The following is a 19,878-nucleotide window of genomic DNA, read 5'->3' on the forward strand; positions in this document are numbered from 1 at the left end:
AACCTGATTAAAGTCAATAAAATTACTCCAGATTTAGACTATCATAGAAGGGCAGAATTTGGCCCTTTTGGGTTCATTTCTAAATTTAAAAGCTACATTAACTACATCTGTTCATGTTTTGCTCCAAGTAAAAACAGATTCAAAACCATGACATCTTTTGTTTTCAAAGTCCATCCAGTTGTTTTTCTAAATATTATAAAATCATTTCTCACATCCTCTCTGTGTGTTGAATTTTGTGATGGAGGCATGTATCTGGTACAGAACACTGAACCTGGAAATATGTACAATATTAATGACTTTTTAGTCTAAAAGAACTGATGTTGGAACAGTGATTTTGGTCCCCTGTGGGAGCTAGATCATACAACTTCTGTTAGTGCCGATTCACCCCCTGCATCATTTAAACCTTAATAAAATCAGGCTTTATAAAAGTATTCAGAAATACATAGTAGAAATCAGTCCAGTAAATTATTTTTACCCTTGTAATTTTAGAAGAAACAAATTGGTTATTTCCATATTGCCACACAGATGTTGCAACAAAATGTCTATCTGCTCCTTTTAAAATACATGAAGAATAAAATGGAAAAATAGACACTTTTGTTAGAATAGCAGTCTATGGCTGCAGGTTGAAATAGTTTGTAAGAAGCATCTGATTTCAGTCTCTTAAAATCACTGCATTTCCTTGGAAAGCTAAGGAGACACGCTTCAACTTAACAATTCATCAAATGATTTTTAGATAAGGAATTAGAGGTATTATTTCAGGGCAAAGGTTAATAGCAAACTACTGGAAATGTTATGTTAGTCATGGGCAATTAATAAAAATAAGGATCAATCTAGTATGTATAGAAACACTGAAGTGACAATATGAGGAAAAAATATTTTAAGTGAATCAAAGCTCTCTTTCTGAAATATTTGTTAAGCCAGCATAATTGTGATGAATCTTTCCTAAAGAACATCTGTGGTCCACATGTTCACCACATATGCCCAGGTTCTAATGGACAGTGTCAGGCTAAAAAACAAATGTCTTTGCTTTTGTTACTTATACCTTAGATAACTGCAGTTTGTTTCTTTTTCTTTTTCGTTTCCTATGATATAAACAGACTTGTCAGTTTCATTTTCTGCTTCAGGATCACTAGCACAATGCCACACATTTTGGGTGGGAAGCATCGCAGGCTGCAAATATTTGAAAGACAATTTTCATTGTTTTTAATTACAAATTTCACAATTTTAATTAATATTGGATTTTGAAATTTTTAAAACAAAAACCTACATTATCCATCAATTTAACTGATGCTGTATAATTTAAAAAAATGCAGAATACTGTCCCTCTGCCTATGAAATACACAGAAGACTGGAAGGAGCGGCATCATGCTGAGTGCATGTGTGGTCCATGCACTAACCTACCTCCATACAGCATGATGCCTTAAGACAGGCAGGAGAAATGTACAGCTAGGTGCACTTTGCTGCTGCTGCTTTAAAAAGGAAATGTCTTCAACCCCATCTAGCATGTGGTGGACATCATCGCATATGTGCTAAGGAGCTGGCTACATTACATAATCAGATTCCTAGACTAGATCTCTTAGCCTATGTTACACTGGACACCACAGTAGCCGTTCTCTCTCACTAGCACTCTTTTGAGCAATAGGTTGGATTTCTATCCCATCTTTTCCACAAAGGACAGTTTTCTAATACATTATCTTCTCTACCCAGAGTACCTGTTCACCACAAATCTGGATTTGGCCCTATTTAAGTTTTCGGTTTCTCAACTGTGTTACCACCATATTTATTTAAAGCATTTATTTTTCATTATTTCCATATGTTTTCCTCCGTATCCATTGTTTAATCTGCCACCTGTGACCAAGACCATATATTTTAAATTTTCAGCCCTCCAAATAACACAGGATGAATTAAATCACTTACTTCTACTGTTTTCTCTTCTTTAATAGTTTTTTTAAAAACTACACTTTGAAATTAGCTTCTGGACAAAGTATGTATGGCACCAAGAACATCTAAATTTCCATTGTTAGTGTATCTACAGAAAATATAGTAAACTGGGTAAACCACGAGTATGTGAAGAAGGGGTCTAAAGGTTTCTGAATGTATTATTTGTTGGTCTAATAAAATATCACATTATCTTACTTACAACATTAAGAAATAAAATTTTATAGAGCTAGTTTAAAAAAAATCCTTGAGCTAAAAAAAGAATTGTGAACGTTATATACACCAGACCCTTGCTAGAACACTGGATTTGGGATCCATGCATGGTACCGCATTAAAATGAATTCCAATTAAAGTAATTACATTTGGGATCCATGGCCGCGACCGCGTTATATGCAAATTTGCGCTATATATACGCGCGTTCTAGCGAGGGTCCGGTGTACTTGTAATGTTTTGTTGCTGCACACTATATTAGCCAGTTTGTGTCTGCGCTATTCCTTTCAAACATTAAATACCAAGGCAGAAAGTACCCCAGATTTAATTTTAAGGTACCATAAGAAACCAGTTGCTAAATGTTCAAGATAAAACTGTATGTCTGTCTTTGAAGCAAATTAGCAATTGCTACATTTCTCATGGGACAGTCTTTTGTCATACATCTAGTCTGTTTGCCTAGAACATGTCTGAGTTGGAGTGGGTGCATTCTTAGACAATTTGCTATAATCTGGAAATGGTGTGAAGGGCATGTTCCTGTGCATACCTATGAACATATCCCCTTTTAAATCCACAATATCAAACAAACTTGTGAATCTGATTTTAAAGTCTGTTTTAAAGGGAAAGGATCTGAAATAGATAAAGTTATCATATGGGGTAAGTTCACCTGCAGAGCCACCTCTGTATGTAGCAATGAGGAAGAAGATATAACTTAATGTCTACTCAAAGGATTCCTTTCTTTTAAAAGGACATTATAGAACTCCTTTATCATAACAATTTACATGAGGCAGAACTACAGACGAGATATTTTTGAAGTATTTTTACTCTGAATAAGAAAAAATATCATACTAGAATTCGGGGGGGGGAGAAATAAGACGCGGCAGCCAGAAGACGACATCTACTAGCTACTAAAATACATTCTTAATACCCTGAGATGGATATTGGCTTACATAAAAGAAAATAAACAGAAGAAAGAACATACTGGAGTTAGATGAAACAGAACACTAACTATATATTTGGAGTATGTAAGGGATACTGCCTTGATCAATTTGTTTGTTTAATATATAGCAAGTATGTGAAACTACTGAAAACATGTTATGCAAAAAATTCCTATTTTGTGATAGTAAAATAACATAACAGACTCTTGACACATTTAGTGTTTACTTTAGATTTCAGGAGAGGCCTCCAGAATTTAAAATGAAAGTAATTTCTGACAAAGAAAAGTGGCCGGGAGGGAAATGAGGCAATGTAAAAGTACAAATTCAGCCCTTGTTTGTCCCTGTAAAACCCCATTCACTCCAAATGAAGTGTAAATGAGAGTAAAATCTGTCCCTTATTAAATGATACTTTGATGTTATCTTCAAGGGGTGGCTTTGTGAACTGTTACGTTGGAAGGAAGATCCCTCACCAGAAAACAGGACCCTATGGGAGAATCTTTCAATGATCCGAAGGTTCCTCAGTCTTCCTCAGCCTGAACGAGATGCCATTTATGAACAAGAAAGCAATGCAGTTCATCACCATGGTGACAGACCTTCCCACATTATCCATGTTCCAGCAGAGCAGATTCAGGTTAGTTTACCTTGGCCAATCCAATATAGCACTAAGTAAATAAAGCTTTAAATGCAGCAAAGGAAATCAGTGTTTCTTTCCTTCCTGCCAGACTAAACAGAGGTTTCTCAGTAAAAGATAATAGTGCACTGCTATCTTCCTTCACAATTAAAAGGAGAGTGTGAACATACACAAACTTACTTACATAGACCTGATGGGTCAAATGTATCTGATTGGAGGAGGAATAATTGATTACTTATCTTAGACATCCTTACCTAGGCTCACGTAGTTTCGTTAGAGGTCAGAATTAGAAAGATGGCATTACTCTGTTCAGTTGTGATACTTACATAACCTACAAAGTGGAAGGAACTGATATTTTTAAGTGGTGTCTTTTAAAATCCAAGTACCATAGACTCAAATACTCAGCAGCAATGGTTCACTTCAAGCAGAAATGGAGGGAGGGGGACCAGACCTAATTCCTCATCCCATTTACTCCCAGTTGAAACTTGGGATGAGTCAATGTTTATTTGTTTTTCCTTTAGAGCCCCTCTCCCACCACCCTTGTGAAAGCAGAGCATAGAGGCGCTTTCTTACCAGGCCTGCTGACCACTGGACCTTGGCTGGGTGCTGCTCCACAGGTGAGCTGGCACGAGTTAAATGTGTCAGGGAGAGGGTTTCAGGACCCACTCCCAGATAACCGAGAAACAGCTTATCTATATACTTAGAAAAGATACGCTCATTGAACTAGCCATGGTAGGCCTCAATATTCACCTGGGGAGGTAGTTTTCCCTCTGCTCCACTGCATCCCAACACATGAACCAGATAGACTATCACACAAAACGTAGTAGAATAGTTCCAGTATGTGTCCGTTTAACAAAAAGGAATTAAATAGCTTTGTCAGCTCAAAGATCTGAGGTCAGCCTTTAACTGCTGCCCCAAAGGGCAGAAAATACCCATAGCATTCAGAGTTCCCAACCTCCACTGAGGCTTAGTGGATCACTTGTATTACCAATATGGAAAAATATTTACAAATTTACAAAGAATGGAGTTATCCAGCAGCCAGAAACAACATGAGTGTGTATTAAAGATAAAACAAACTGAACAAGACAATCCCTTAGGATATTGAGTACTAAAATAATTGTGAAAGCCTGGAAACTTACTGTTTGATTTAGCAAAAAAGAGAGAGAAATATCTGTATTAAGTAGTAAAGCAGCATTTGTTTTTAATAACATTACTTCTTAGGGGGATAAAAGGAAAAGCTTATGCACGGTATAAATATTCTAATATTACGCTGCTTTCTCAGATTGGCTTGCTTTGTTGATAAAAATTATGTCCTTCATCTTCCAAATGTTACTCACATGAGTAGCTGCATTATACTGTATCAGTCTGACTACTTGTGTGAATAAGGGTTGCAAGATTGGGTATTTTGAATTTGTATTTACAGTATGGTAGGGATTTTTTTATATACTGTAATTGTTTGTAGATGCATCAATTGTATAATTAATATATGTGTGAACTCTGAAAAGCCCTAATCCTGCTAAGACTTAAGCACATGCATAAAGTTAAGCACTTTGAGTAGGGGCATACGTCTATTTGGGACTTAAGTCAAGAATGGGACTACTTGCAGTGCATAAAGATAAGGATGTGCATAAATATTAGCAGGACTGGGGCCATAATTATAGTATCTGTATCCAGTGATGAGCTGCCAAAATCTTAACAATCGGTTCCGTATAAAAAGTTCTGGTTTAAGGGATGTGCCACAGTATGTATTTTTTGTACCAATAGGGTTACCACACCTCCGTATTTTCCTGCAATTTAAGAACCAAAAAGCTGGGCATGTCCAGGAAGATACGGGTGTATGTTAACACTACCTAAAGTTCTTTTTTAAAAAGATGGACCTGAACTAGAAATGAGCTCCGTTTCACATGTGTGGGTCTCCGCCACTCCATGGGGATGTGCTAGGGGGACCAGATGTCCTGATTTTATAGGGACAGTCCTGATTTTGGGGTCTTTTTCTTATATAGGCTCCTATTACCCCCCCCACACCCCCGTCCTGATTTTTTCACACTTGCTGTCTGGTCACCCTACGGTGTGCACATCTGTGGCTCCCAGCTGCTCCCTGCCCTTCTCATTGAAGCAGGTGTGCAGGGTTACTGCCCTGGGAACTGCAGGGCACCAGTGGACGTGGGGCCAGCTGCAGACAAGGGCATGGGCCAGGGCTAGCTGGAGGCAGGGGGTACAGAGCTGACTGGAGACAGGAGGGTGCGGGGCTGGCTGCGGGCAGGACAGGGCGGAGGGTGCGGGGCTGGCTTTGGGCAGGGCAGGGCGGAGGGTGCAGGGGGGTTCGGCATGGGTTGACTGGAGATGGGGGACATGGGGGTGCTGCAGGGGCTGGCTTTGGGCAGGGCGGGTGCGTGCGGCAGGGATTGGCCGGAGACAGGGTAGGGCGTGCGGCATGGGCTGGCTGGAGACAGGGCAGGGGGTGTGTGCGGCAGGGGGTGCAGGGCTGATGCGGGCAGGGCAGGGGCCGGCTAGAGACAGGGCAGGGGGTGCGTGCGGCAGGGGCTGGCTGGATATAGGATGGGGGTGCGGCAGGGGCTGACTGCGGGCAGGGCAGGGGGTGCGTGTGGCAGGGGCTGACTGCGGGCAGGAGTTGCGGGGGTGGCTGGAGACGGGCTGGCTGTGGACAGGGCAGGGGCGCGGCAGGGGGTGCGTGCAGCAGGGGTTGGCTGCGGGCAGGGGGTGCGGGGATGGCTGGAGACGGGTTGGCTGGATACAGGGCAGGGGCTGGCTGCAGGCACTCATGGGGAGAGCGGCTCAGAGCAGCCCGAGTAGCAGGACACAGCCCAGGCCCAGCAGAGCAGCCGGGGACCCACCAGGCAGCAGTGGGAGCCCCAGGTCCAGGGGTCGGGGGAGCAGCAACAGCAACAGGGCTTGTGGTCAGCGCCAGGCGGCAGCCCACATGGATCCCGCAGCGCAGCGCCCCTGGCGGCCGGAGGAGGAATTACATCACTTCTCAGCCGGAGCCAATCAAAGCCTCAGCGCCCCCTGCAGGGAAGCGGGTTAACAACCGGTTTGTGCGAGCTGGCTCCAGCTCGCCACTGTCTGTATCTAAATTTACCGTTATATAAGAACAATTAAAATATTCTATTAGAGAAAATCTAGATCTATCTAATGTTCACTTTTTAAGACAAGAAGTATTACTTTATTTAAATTGCACCATATGACAAGAAATTTGCTGATCCAAAATATCTTATTAAACCATTCTTTTTGTGCTGTAAAGGAACATAATTCTCAGCCAAAGCAGTAGCTAACAAATTCACTTTTGATTTAAACATGATCTTATAATGTGCTGTGCTCCAGCCGGTGATGAGAAAAACATTTCTGTCCCTAGGGCTCAGTGCATCACCTTTTTAAAATGTCTTTGAATTCCTTGCTTCCAAACCTTCATTTTAAACTCTTGTTAATTATTTACATCCTGATTTGCTTTGCCATATTCCTCTGTGATGTACATCCTGGGTCATTTTATTGCTTGACATTTTGGAATGCTGGATGTTCACTTCTAGTAATAATAACGCAACTTATTTAGCATTTTGTATCTTAGCACTGTATAAATATTAACTCAATTGAGGTAAGTATGTATGTTTATTCCCAGTTTGTATGTTGGGATATTGGAACACAGGCAGGTTAAGTGACCTTCCCAAGGTCACACAAAAAGGTACTGTCAGGGTGATGATTAGAAATGAGGAGTTCCAAGCTCCTGATTATTTATTTTTTTTTATTTTTTTGTCCTTGTCTAGACTAGGATTTTAAAATGCCATGTCAGAATAAGAGAGAATATATTAGCGAACACATTTTCAAGTCTAGTGTAGACTCGAACATGTTAAATCCTAGGCCCACCTCTAGGCTTTAACTCTGCCAGTTTAACAGACATTCAAGTTAGTGTGCCTCGTCTGCACTTGACTCTTAAAATGTTAGTTAGAAAGTGTTACCTAACATGTCCTACCACCATATCGTCAAATCGTAATCTAGACCAGACCTGAATATTTTACCAATATTCCTCCCCTTCTCCCACCACCCGTTCACAGAGAGGGGAACTAATTTGTATTTTAATTCTGACTCACTGGGCAGTAGTAAGTCTTTTTTCAAATCTCCAGGGCCTTTCTTTTTAACTTCGATATCTGGATTTGGGGGGTAGGATAAAAATATCAGCAAAAATACATTTACCAAATGATTTATTTTGTCTTCCAGCAGCAGCAACAGCAGCAGCAACAGCAGCCAGGTCCCAGACTACCACCAAGGCAACCAACAGTGGCATCACCAGCTGAATCAGAGGATGAAAATCGTCAGAAACCCCGACCACGAACAAAGATTTCTGTTGAAGCCCTGGGAATCCTACAGAGTTTCATACAAGACGTAGGCCTATATCCGGACGAAGAAGCAATCCAGACTCTCTCAGCTCAGCTTGACCTACCCAAGTACACCATTATCAAGTTCTTTCAGAACCAGCGATATTATCTCAAGCACCATGGGAAGCTGAAGGACAATTCCGGGCTGGAGGTGGATGTTGCAGAATACAAGGAGGAAGAGTTGCTTAAGGATTTAGAAGATAGCATCCAAGACAAAAATGCAAACACACTTTTTTCAGTGAAACTAGAAGAAGAATTATCAGTAGAAGGGAACACAGAGATTAATGCTGAATTGAAAGACTGATCTAAAAAGTATTATTTTCATTCAACAGTGCCACTGGTATTTAATAATGAAACGAAAATTCCATCTTGCGTTGTGTCAGAAACCTCTCATTCATTGTTTGGTCAATGAATCTTCCAAAACTTGCACAAAAGTTGGGGGGAAAAAGAAAAGAATAATGCAGACTGCACTAGATGTTTTACTCTGTTTTACAAACTGCTTTGCAGCTACAGATGAAGCGTTGAGGATTGTTTGATATTAATTTGTGTTCACTGGCTACACTGTGGTGTACCCAATAAGCATGATACCAGTGATTTTGATTCTGGAGCCTTCAGACAAGCATTACAACCTTTGTGATTTGTTTTTCTCTCTTTTTTTTTTTTTTAATTATTACTGTAACACTCCACACTTGGTCTTTGGAAACTCGCGTTTATTTAAAAAAAGAAAAGTTTGTTACTCTTGGTCTATTGTATGTTACAAAAGAACTATAGACTGTGGAATGCAGTTTAAAGATAACATATGCCAACAAATGCCTTGTATTATATGGCACTGCCGTAATTCAGATTTGTTTTTGTTTTGGAAATAAAGGTCACTGTATTTTTTTTCTATTCTCATTGTTATATGATTTTAAAAAAATGAAAAGAAAATGTGAAACACAATTTAGTCTATTTATTTGTAGATCCTGCAGCGTCATGTTGTAATTAATTTTTTTGGGGAAGTTTCCGTTAAATGTAATATTGCTTCTCTTGTTATCATACTGATTTTTTTTTCTATTTATAAATGTATTTTGATGGGCAGTAAAACAAAGTGTCTTAAAAGTTTTAAATAGAGAAAATGTGCTTTACACAGTTGCCTATAAAAAGTGCTCTATGTTATCCAAGCAATTCATACTATAAGCTTCACTCTTATTGTTGTATGCAATTTTTACTATCATGCAAATAAGCTTAGGTAAATAAAACTAATAGATCACCTTAGAAACTTATGCAATTAATGTGAAAATAATTGATGTTTGCAATGTGTCTTCCTTTGGTTTACAATCAATTTTAAAGCTACAGCTGTATAAATTTTCTGTATAAAGGTGTATTTCTTTTTTATGAGTTTATTGCTATGAAAACACCAGTTATTTTGTTACAGCTGGCTGTTTTTATATGTGTATCACAATTTTCTTTATGCAGAAATGTTCTGACTAGGAGTGGTTATTGACTGTAACTACACAATTAAAATTGTTTGTATGGTATGATATGGCAGGGTTTGTCTGCTTATGTGTATATCCTAAAGAAATATCTCTGCTCTAAGTGCATGTTGTACCTTCTTGCCACCACTTCGAAGATGACTCTTTTCAATTGTTAAAATCACAAACACTTTTTTAAGATGACCTTCTTAGAATTTGAATTTGGATAACATACTTTAAAAAGAAACACAGTCTGATTATGAAAATCATAACCTGTCTTTTCTTGGTTAAAAACTTGCCTGCCCAGCAGAGATAGCAGGATATTATTGAGTCAAGAGGCTATCAGGCAAAAACATATGTACAATTCCTGGCAGTAATGCACGTATAATGGATGCAGCTGGTTTTATTTTATAGTACTTGAATTATGCTAACACTGTTCCTTACACTAAGGTATAAACATTAGTCACAAAATAAATAGGAAAAATGGCCTTTGTGTAGAACAATCCCTTACTAGGCAAAAGCAGTTTTAATGATCATTAATAAGGTGGTTGTTAGAGCCGTAATAACTAATAGGCATTGAATTCATGCCTAGGCTTGTACGATCTGTACTGGGGAGGTGAGATCAAACTCCACAGCTGAAGAACAATACTACATAGTTCATTAGCCTAACAAAACAAAAAGTCCAAAAACCCCAGTGAGTTCCATTTTTAACATGAGTTTGCAAACTCAATGTAATCGTTCTAGAATAACTAAAACTTTGGAAATCTTCCCCATTATAATTTGCCAAGCTACAACTGGCAGTCAGTCATTTGTGTCTGTGAAAATTTCCCCCTATAACAATATTAGATTCTTTAAGGAGAGACAGGGTAGATAGCAAAACAGGTTTTTTTGCTCTGCATGCTTAAAATGAGTCAGACACAAGAATGTGTGTGTTCCTGGTCTCCTGGTGCTCCCTTTAGGGTCCTGATTGTGCTGTCACTGAGGGGAGTGGCCACAACGATAGCAACTGGCAGCCAGCAATCAGTCTAGCTGCAGACCAAGGAAGCCACTGTTTGCACCAGTGGCGCTCCCCCTGGTTTCAAGGAGGGGCAAGCTTTACTAGTTCAAATCCCTACACAGCTGGCTGGCATAAGGACAAATCCCTAGTGTGGATAGGGCCTTTCACTGGTGTAAATCAGGAATAACTAGCTAAATCAATGGACTTGACTTAGTCTGAGGAGAATCAGGTCCTGAGCATATTAGTGTGAAGAGTGACATCAGCTGCCTTCACCTGCCTGTGAAGTGTACCAGTAACGGCTGCGTATGGCTGCATAATTTAAAATGTTGTGGTGTGGTTGGGATGGGAGGGGCAGTTGTTTATGGAACATATATCCTGGCACTCTATAAATTACTATGTATGTATTTCTAATGTCCTGGTTTAGACAGCAGATACCACACCTCATAATAGCAGGATAAGAGCAAATACCATCAAGTTTATAAACTGCTTTTCCCTCCTATTGTGAATAAATTCTCCTTTTGGGTTTTCTGTATGCTGCTTTTGTAAGTGCTTGTTTACAACTGCACTGCCTTTTCCCCATTACCTTTGTCCTCCCCCCCCCCCCCCCCACCCAGCTGATGTATCTTTCAAGTAACTGAGCTGCTTTAAGGTCAAAGTACTATTAAGAAAATGAATTGGGAACACTGAAACAGTCCCGTTGGGCTTTGGAACTAAAGTTGATCTTTAAAGCTTAGCAATGATACAACTATGGCTCGGATGTTGTATCATTAAAATGTACTAAGAAAAATGTTTATTGTGAATAACATTAAGCTGTAAAGAAGGCCAAATGCCTGCAAAACACAGTAGGCCGGAGAGAAGGGAGATTGATAAAACTAAGGGCTTTAGCTACAAAGCAAAAGCTGAGCATTGACTTAAAAAAAAAAAAGGCAATAAAAAGGACAGAAAATGGAATATTATTACTGCCTTTTCCCCCATTTTTCCCTATGCTACAGGGTAGGATTTACATGTTTGTGATATAGTCCCAGGTGTGCATGCCCTTGGACTTGCTATATGGCTGTGATGTAACAAAAAAAGGCTCCAAATATGGCTTTGGTCAATCAGTGTTCACAGTCACATATACTGAAGGCTCATTACCAAGTTAAGGCCTCCCTTTCTTATCATACGGGATTTCTAAAGTTGTGTTTGAAGAGCTGCTTTTTTAAGTTTTGAGAGAAGATGCAGGAAATAATTATAAACAATAAGGGTTTTTCAATAAGGTTCTCTGCTGAATTTCTTTCTTGAACTAGGAGGGCATGACAAAGGGAAAGGAAAGCTCCCAACTCAATGGAGAGCCTGATTTAGATAGTGAAATTCTGAGTTAATGCCAAGATTGTACACTGGGCAAGTATCAAACACTGCTACCGACCTTCCTTTCTGCTATGAAATTCCCACACTTAACAGCGGTCACTGTAAGTCAGGGGCCCAGAAGGTCCTACTCGATCATCCAGTGTTGAAGGTTATTTAGCATATACAACACACCCTAGTATGTCCAAGTATTGCAGAGACTTTGCGCTGCATCATTTTACTTAATATTATGCTATGCCTCACATGCCCATAGTGGAAGGGTCATTAGATTAGACACACTAAAGGCTTTTCTACACAGGGCTGTTACATCAGAGTAACTTCAGGTTGTTCATCTTAAAGTAACTTGCATGCACTCAATCTTTTTTTTAAAGCCAGTTATTTGGTGTCTTAGGTCACAGTCAGTAATCTCCCTTGGAACAGGAACTTTGCAGGGAGTTTGTTCACTTCAGAATTTATGTGAACCTATTCCTCACTACTGCTGGCAGTCCTCCTCCAACTATCCCATACTGCGCTGCTTCACATCTGTATCAGCCTGCCCGTACTTGTATAGTCTCAGCTGCTCCAGGGCACTCTTGTCACATTGCTGATAAAGTGTTGGCAGTCAGTCAATCATAGCCATGAGTTCACACACCTGGAATCACATAGCCATTAGAGTAGATATGCGTGCTTTGCTTCTGCATGGACCCGGACTTGACTGCCCTCTCTGGAGAGCTGCACATCCAATCTCATCTCCAGAAGAGTCACAGTAATGCAGACATCTACAAAACCCTGTCAGAACAAATGAAGATGAGGATCCCTCCCTGAGCCATGCCTGTGCAGAGTCCAAGCAAAGGAGCTCTGGCAGAAATACTTGAAGACATGGGAGGAGAACAGGACCTCCAGTAATGATCCCACTACTGGCCCATACTATGAGGAACTGGACTGCATTGTTGCAAGTGACAGTTTTCCAGCGAGCCCCCTTGACTCTCATGGAAAGCGAACTTGGCCCACATATCATGGGGACCACACAAAAGGAGGTTTTTCTGGGCAGCCAAGAACCGTACGACGCACCCGATTCAGAGATTGTACAAGAATCCCATGCGGACAGCCATACTGAAACTGCAGTGGAGGTTAGCGCTACTAGCAGCCAGCCTGAAAATACCACAGAGCTGTACCAGGATTATGTTCTGTATTAAATACAACTGTATGGGGGGAGAGGGGGGTTAAATCACTTGTTTCTGGTTATCCACTGTCTGATGCCATGTTGAGTGGAGCTAGGATCTTCTCTGCCTGCTCAGCTTTTAACCTTCTTCCCTGTCCTCTAGCGTGCTCAAAGTGCTGTTTGTACCACAGAGGTAAGGCTATGAAGTTTTCTTTCCCTACAGTATCAAATCCCACAACCATCAGCCACGGTTGCCGCCTCCAAACCCTCTTTCCAGAGCTTGTTCTTCCTCTTCCCCAGGAATCTTCCCCCACTTTGCTCAAGACGTCAGCACTAGAGAGTTTAACATTCAAACACGTTGCATGGCCGGCATGTTTACTGTAGGGGCTGATCTAGAAAAAGTGATTTGGACTACACAATGCGTAACGAGGAAAGTACTTTAATCCAACGTAACAAAGTGGTGTAGTCGTACTTCAGTTCACTACAGTTAATTCACTGCACTCAGAGCAAACAAACTAATCTGATGTAGCATCCACATGTAGACAAGCGCACAGGCTGGTGTCTCCTTTCTGGAGCTCTGCTGCGGAGTGTGCAACCGCTGCTACGGCCTGCTCTAGGACCTGGGGCTCAGAAATGGGGCCTAAGTCCTTTGCTTGCCCTGCTCCTTCCCCATTTATTTTGGATAGGCTGGTACCAGCTTTGCACTGTCTTTGATTGCAGATTGTTCTAGGCCCTTTCAGGAGTGCAAGCAGGGGAGGAAACTGTCTCTCCCACCATCTCCTACACTGTATATCTGACCAAGTCTAGGCACAATATTGCCCTTCATGGGTTACATCATCACATTATAACAGGTTTCAGAGTAACAGCCGTGTTAGTCTGTATTTGCAAAAAGAAAAGGAGTACTTGTGGCACCTTAGAGACTAACCAATTTATTTGAGCATGAGCTTTCGTGAGCTACAGCTCACTTCATCGGATGCATACCATGGAAACAGCAGCAGACTTTATATATACACAGAGAATATGAAACAATACCTCCTCCCACCCCACTGTCCTGCTGGTAATAGCTTATCTAAAGTGATCATCAGGTTGGGCCATTTCCAGCACAAATCCAGGTTTTCTCACCCTCCAGCCCCCCACACAAATTCACTCTCCTGCTGGTAATAGCCCATCCAAAGTGACAACTCTTTACACAATGTGCATGATAATCAAGTTGGGCCATTTCCTGCACAAATCCAGGTTCTCTCACCCCCTCACCCGCCTCCCAAAAACCACACACACAAACTCACTATCCTGCTGGTAATAGCTCATCCAAAGTGACCATTCTCCCTACAATGTGCATGATAATTAAGGTGGGCCATTTCCAGCACAAATCCAGGTTTTCTCACATCCCCCCCACCCCCATACACACACAAACTCACTCTCCTGCTGGTAATAGCTCATCCAAACTGACCACTCTCCAAGTTTAAATCCAAGTTAAACCAGAACATCTTGCTCTTGTGAATGTGAGTCTATCACTGCCTCCTGCTTAAAACTCACCCAGCTGGCACTCCTCCCTCCCAGACTCCCAGGGCAGCCCCAGAAAGGTAAAGGAGGTGAGGTTGAAACCCAATAACCAGTTACAGCTCCCTGATTCTTTGCCCCAATCCTGGCATGAGTTTGTGCAACCTGGGGCCTGCTGTAAGTTGCACCAGCTGGCAGTTGTGAAAATGGTTACAAAGCATCTAGCTGTAGATACATCTCTACATGGTACATTTGTGAGGGGAAAGGACATTTTTAGAACACAAGTACACTCAGTACGGTACAAAATAAGATGGAGGACAACTCCAACACCAAACAAGGCTTCTTTACACACACACACAAAGAGGCTTTTGGACAGAGAATCCTGCATTCCTACAGGCAGGTTCATCAGAACTTCAATTCCTACAACTCTTCACTGCAAATGCTCCTAGTCAAACCAAAATGTAGGAATACCTTTCAAAACTGCCCTCCTAACCCTGCTAGAGAGACTGCTCCCACCTACAACTGGCTGAATTTTTTCGTCAAAGAATAGCTTTTGGGCTGAAATGAAAACTTTTGTTTTTGTTAACATTTCCCCCTTTTTTGGCCCACAAACCCCAAACAAACTAAATTTGGGGAGGAGAGGGTAGCCCCTTCCCTTTCCTGTTGACAACTACCATTCAGTTAGTTAATGAAAAACAGATTCAAACAATGAGCTTTCTTTCTTGAAAATTGTCAGAGAAACAGACCAGTTCTAGAGCTGCTACATTTTTCTCTCTCCCTCTTAAAATGGGCCCTGGACAGTCACTGTGTCGTAACTTTAACGTTAGTTGAATGTAGTCTTTTAAATGATTGATTACATACAGACTACTGGATAAGAAATAATATGGTAATATTATAGTTTATGTGACAGGCTACTGCAGTTTACTGTAGATATTTCTCGGGTGCCCTGCACTGTAAAAGCTAGTGCCATTCCATCTCTCTCCTTTGGAAGAATTGCAGTCTATTTACAATTTAATAAACATGTCCCTCATACTAACTGTAAATCCATGTGTGGTTTACCTGAAAGAGAGAACTGTTACTGTTCAATGAGTAAATAAGTATTTTTTGCATTCTGTTTTGGAAACTATTTTAATTACATACCTGCATTTTTTTCTGAAAGCAACAAAAAATATTGACAAAATGATTCATTTCTAAGAATGGCAACAAAACTGTGCACCTGCTCTGAGTCCTGGCATGCCATATTTCAACTCAAAGCAAACTTTCATCTGTTATAAACCCTTTGAAGAAAACACTGGTGCAAATGTGCTGCTGTAATCCAAATAATTAGTACTTATACTGACAAGGATTAAGATTCAGCTACATCTCTCCACCTTTTTCCATGTTCCATATGCACTGAGCCACCGCCTCTAATCTCCCAACACAGGAGTTGTATCTAGGGAAAAGGGGAGCGGCCAGGACACTGCCGCATTCAGCTGATCCTTAGCAGCTGGAATAGCCCCAGTAAGGGTCATGGGCAACCAATGAAAAATTCGAGCAACCTTCACGCTGTTCTAACTCGTGCCAGGGACTGGCCTAGTCCTTAACTGGCCCTGGGATCAAGGCTGTGCAAAAATGCCTTGAGGCCACTTTGCCCCAGTCCCTCTGGTTCTGCACCAAGCACACGCAAATCTGGTGCGTTATATTGTATGGCTCTGAAGTCATAGCCATCTTGTGCCATAGCCATGACATTTGATTTGTTTCATCACTGGTAACAGGCTGTTTACCATATGCAGTACACATACATATATGTCCACTACACACGAAGCCCTGAATTGGTTGGCTAGTTGAGGCACCTGCTCTGTCCCCTGCAGACCCCTGTAGCAGTTGCTGTTTATTTGCATACTCTTGCTCTCTGCCACTGTCATTGAACTCCGAGCAGTGGACAGCAGGGAATTCCCAATGGTGCGGTCCCTCAGTCTGGAATTTGCCCCTTCTTGTGATCTGCCAGAGCCTCACTTGGGTGATTTGTTAGGCTGAAATGCAAGAAATAAATGGGCTCATCTGTTTTTTCCCCCAGGCAGTTGAAAGTGTGCGGAATTGTAACTGCAGAGTGGGAAATTGTTTGAGGAAGGAGAGGACTGTGGTAGGTTATCTTAAATTGCTGCCCTCACTTAAAATTACCTCAAGGACACTACAGTACCTGGATGAGCACCCTTAACAAGGAGAACACACGGGCCACATGCTTGCTGTTATACATATCCTTTATGTCTTTGTACCACTTCACGTGTATACAGGCACAAAAATTGAAATATACAATAATAAAACAGCAAAAACACAATAGAAATAACACATACAGATGGAAAGGAATTCATTGGAATTGGAAGGATGGCAGAAAAAGAAACAGAATGAAGTAAGGAGGAGGGGAAAAAACAAACAAAAATATAAATAAATAAGAACAGCAACACTAGGTCAAACCAATGATCCATCTCACTGAGTATCCTGTCTACTGATAGTGTGGCCAGTGCCAGATGCTTCAAAGGGAATGAACAAAAAATCAATTATTGCATGAGCCATACCCTGTTGTCCAGTCCCAGTTTCTGGCAGTTGGAGGCTTAGGGTCACCCAGAGCATGGGGTTGCATCCCTGACCATCTTGGCTAATAACCATTGATGGACCTATCCCCCATGAACTTACCTAATTCTTTTTTGAACCCAATTATATTTTTGGCCTTTACAACATTCCTTGGCAACAAATTCCACAGGTTGACTGTGTGTTGTGTGAAGAAGTACTTCCTTTTGTTTGTTTTAAACTTGATGCCTATTAATTTCATTGGGTGACCCCTGGCTTTTATGTTAGGGGAAGGAGTAAACAATGCTTCCTTATTCATTTTCTCCACACTATTCATGATTTTATAGACCTCTCTCATATCCCCCTCATAGTCCTCTCTTTTCTAAGATGAACAGTCTCAGTCTTTTTAATCTCTCCTCATATGGCAGCTGTTCCATACCCCTAATCATTTTTGCTGCCCTTCTCTGTACTTTTTCCAATTCTAATATTACTGTTTCCAATGCTAATATATTATTTTTGAGATGGGGTGACCATACCTGTATGCAATATTCAAGGTTTGAGCTTACGATGGATTTATATAGTGTCATTATGATACAAAATAAATGGATATCTGGAATCTATAATACTCCTGTATAACTGTGGGCCCTAATATATCTTTCTTCCTTGTGTAATTTATTTTTTTAATTCCAAAATTCCACCCATGTCTCATTACGATTTGCCAGTTCATTATTCAGCTGGTATATCAGCTTCTAAGTAGAAGTGGTTTCCGGCCTTTTAAAAATTTGGGCCCATAGCTATGATACTTATCTCATCAATGCGCATGAGTGGGAGAAAAATGGGTGAAGCTGACTGGTTGGCAACGGTTTGTTTTAAGTTTTGTAATATGCATCCAAACAGCATGCGGAGGAGCACAATGAAAAAAACACTCTACCAATACTGCATTATTTTATGGCTTAAGACACCTTGAATTCAAGAAAAATGCATACTTTTTTTAAGCCTTTGGGTTGCAAGTCTCAGTCTCATTGTTGTAAACAAAGTCAGAAAGCCAAAAATAGTTTTTCCATTTCCCACAAACTAGTCAACGAGTAATAATGTTTTTGCAATAATGAGAAAATTATTGACCAGTGGCAACACCCTCTTTCTGATAGACTGGAGAAATTTTAATAGTCTTGGCAAAATTGTTTTTGCTCTAATTACTACATCCATCTGCTCCATAAGATTGATTACACTGTTAAAATGTTTGTTTTCTTGTCTCCAGCAAGGGTGGGCTGCTTCTTGGCATGGAACTAGTCCTGCCTCATCTTTACACGGAGATGGCTACGCAGTTGAAATCAAATGAAACCCCAGCTTAGTTCAAAGGAAGCTAAACCTAAGTTCTTTATGGGAGTTAATAAAACAGATAGTGACTGGCACTTGGATGGACTGTACGATGGATGGTACGATGGATAACTATTGTCTCAGGCCAGATGAGAACAACTTCCTATTTTATGCCCAGACTTCAGTTGATGGTCCCAATCCAGCACAAAATATTGGGGGCCAGAAAAGCCACAATTGCCCTGATTCAACCAGAGAGAAACCTAGCCTGCTGCAAAAGCTATGACCCCTTCCCCACTAATTCTTTGGCACTGAGTTGCAGGGGTGTCCAGAAAGTGGAGAGCTTCCCATCAGTTAGCTCTCTGCCCCGTAAACGCCACCACAAGCTGCAGAGGCCAATTTTCTGTACCTTGGGCTTCATATTGGATCCAAACAGTAAGTTTGCATATTATCCGCGGCATGTGATACAACGGGGTTCATACAAAGTAGTATAATTACAGCGGTTTAGAAAAGCAAATTTTTCTAATGAGAAATTTTGAAAAAAAAGAAAAAAAAACCCCTTCATTTTCAATTTTGTTGTTGGGAAAATTTTGGTTTTTCCATGCCCTTCGGAATGGGGGAAATTGTTTTCAACTTTTGGTTTCAAAATTTCCTGCCGAAAAACTTATTTTTTTTAATTGGAACTGACATTTTCCTACCAAAAAAATTCAATTTAAACTTAAAACGTATTTTTTTCAGCCGAAATTCTTTCAACACTAAAAATTGGACCAGCCCCAGTCATTATTATTTAGTATTTGTTTGTGGTAGCTCCCATTATATGCCGAGAACTTGCATATGTTCAAAAAGGGAAGGTTCTTCCCTCAAGAACTCAGAGTCTAAGGACAAACAGAAAGATAGATGGTGTTTAGGAGAAAGAGGGGAATGGACAGAGATAACTTAAGACGTTTAATTAGATTCACTGCTGGCAGCATGGGAGAAATGGGTCTTTAAGGATGACTTCACCTGTGGAATAGATTAGTAACCATCCTTTCTACCTTTACATGCTATTATGCCATGTCCATCACATTTATTTTTGCTGGTTTTTTCTCCTTAATTGTATTTATATAGATTTCATATACACCTATATTCAATTCTACGATCCTTGACTCTGCTCCAGCCTATTTATGCCACATGAAAGTGCTAGAGTGTGGTAAAGGATCCCTAAAAGCCCAGTGTGCATCAAGGGGGATGATGGGATTTCTCTGGTGCAAGCATTGCAGACAGAGCTTTAAATCTCTTGAAAGCCCCTTGAAAAGCCCTGGCATAGGGGACTTGCCAGGGTTGGGGCCACAGCACACAGTGCTGAAGAGGTTCTGTGCAGTGCTGCTCCCCATAGGCAGCTTGAAGAGGCTGCCATAACTTAGGTCACCAGAGATATCTAAGGGTATGTCTACACTGCAATGTAAACCCAGGCTCAGGCTCAAGCCCAACACCTATTTCTGT

At 40.9% G+C, this 19,878-nt stretch overlaps 1 protein-coding gene across 6 annotated transcripts in view; it reads left to right on the plus strand.

The window, feature by feature from the left end:
• Positions 1-11,080, plus strand: part of SATB1 (SATB homeobox 1) — a 90,439-nt gene extending 79,359 nt beyond the window's left edge. For 3 of the 6 annotated variants that reach the window (XM_084621886.1, XM_084621887.1, XM_084621891.1), the window contains 3 exons: positions 3,511-3,714; positions 4,236-4,331; positions 7,945-11,080. In XM_084621886.1, the coding sequence (XP_084478012.1) occupies positions 3,511-3,714; positions 4,236-4,331; positions 7,945-8,406 (762 nt within the window). In that variant the 3' untranslated portion in view covers positions 8,407-11,080. The remainder of the gene's footprint in view (positions 1-3,510; positions 3,715-4,235; positions 4,332-7,944) is intronic. The other 3 variants (XM_084621888.1, XM_084621890.1, XM_084621889.1) reach the window with 3 other exon arrangements.
• The last annotated feature ends 8,798 nt before the right edge of the window (positions 11,081-19,878 follow it).

This window comes from Lepidochelys olivacea (genome assembly GCF_965140295.1).
Source record: "Lepidochelys olivacea isolate rLepOli2 genome assembly, chromosome: 2".
Lineage (NCBI taxonomy): Eukaryota > Metazoa > Chordata > Testudines > Cheloniidae > Lepidochelys > Lepidochelys olivacea.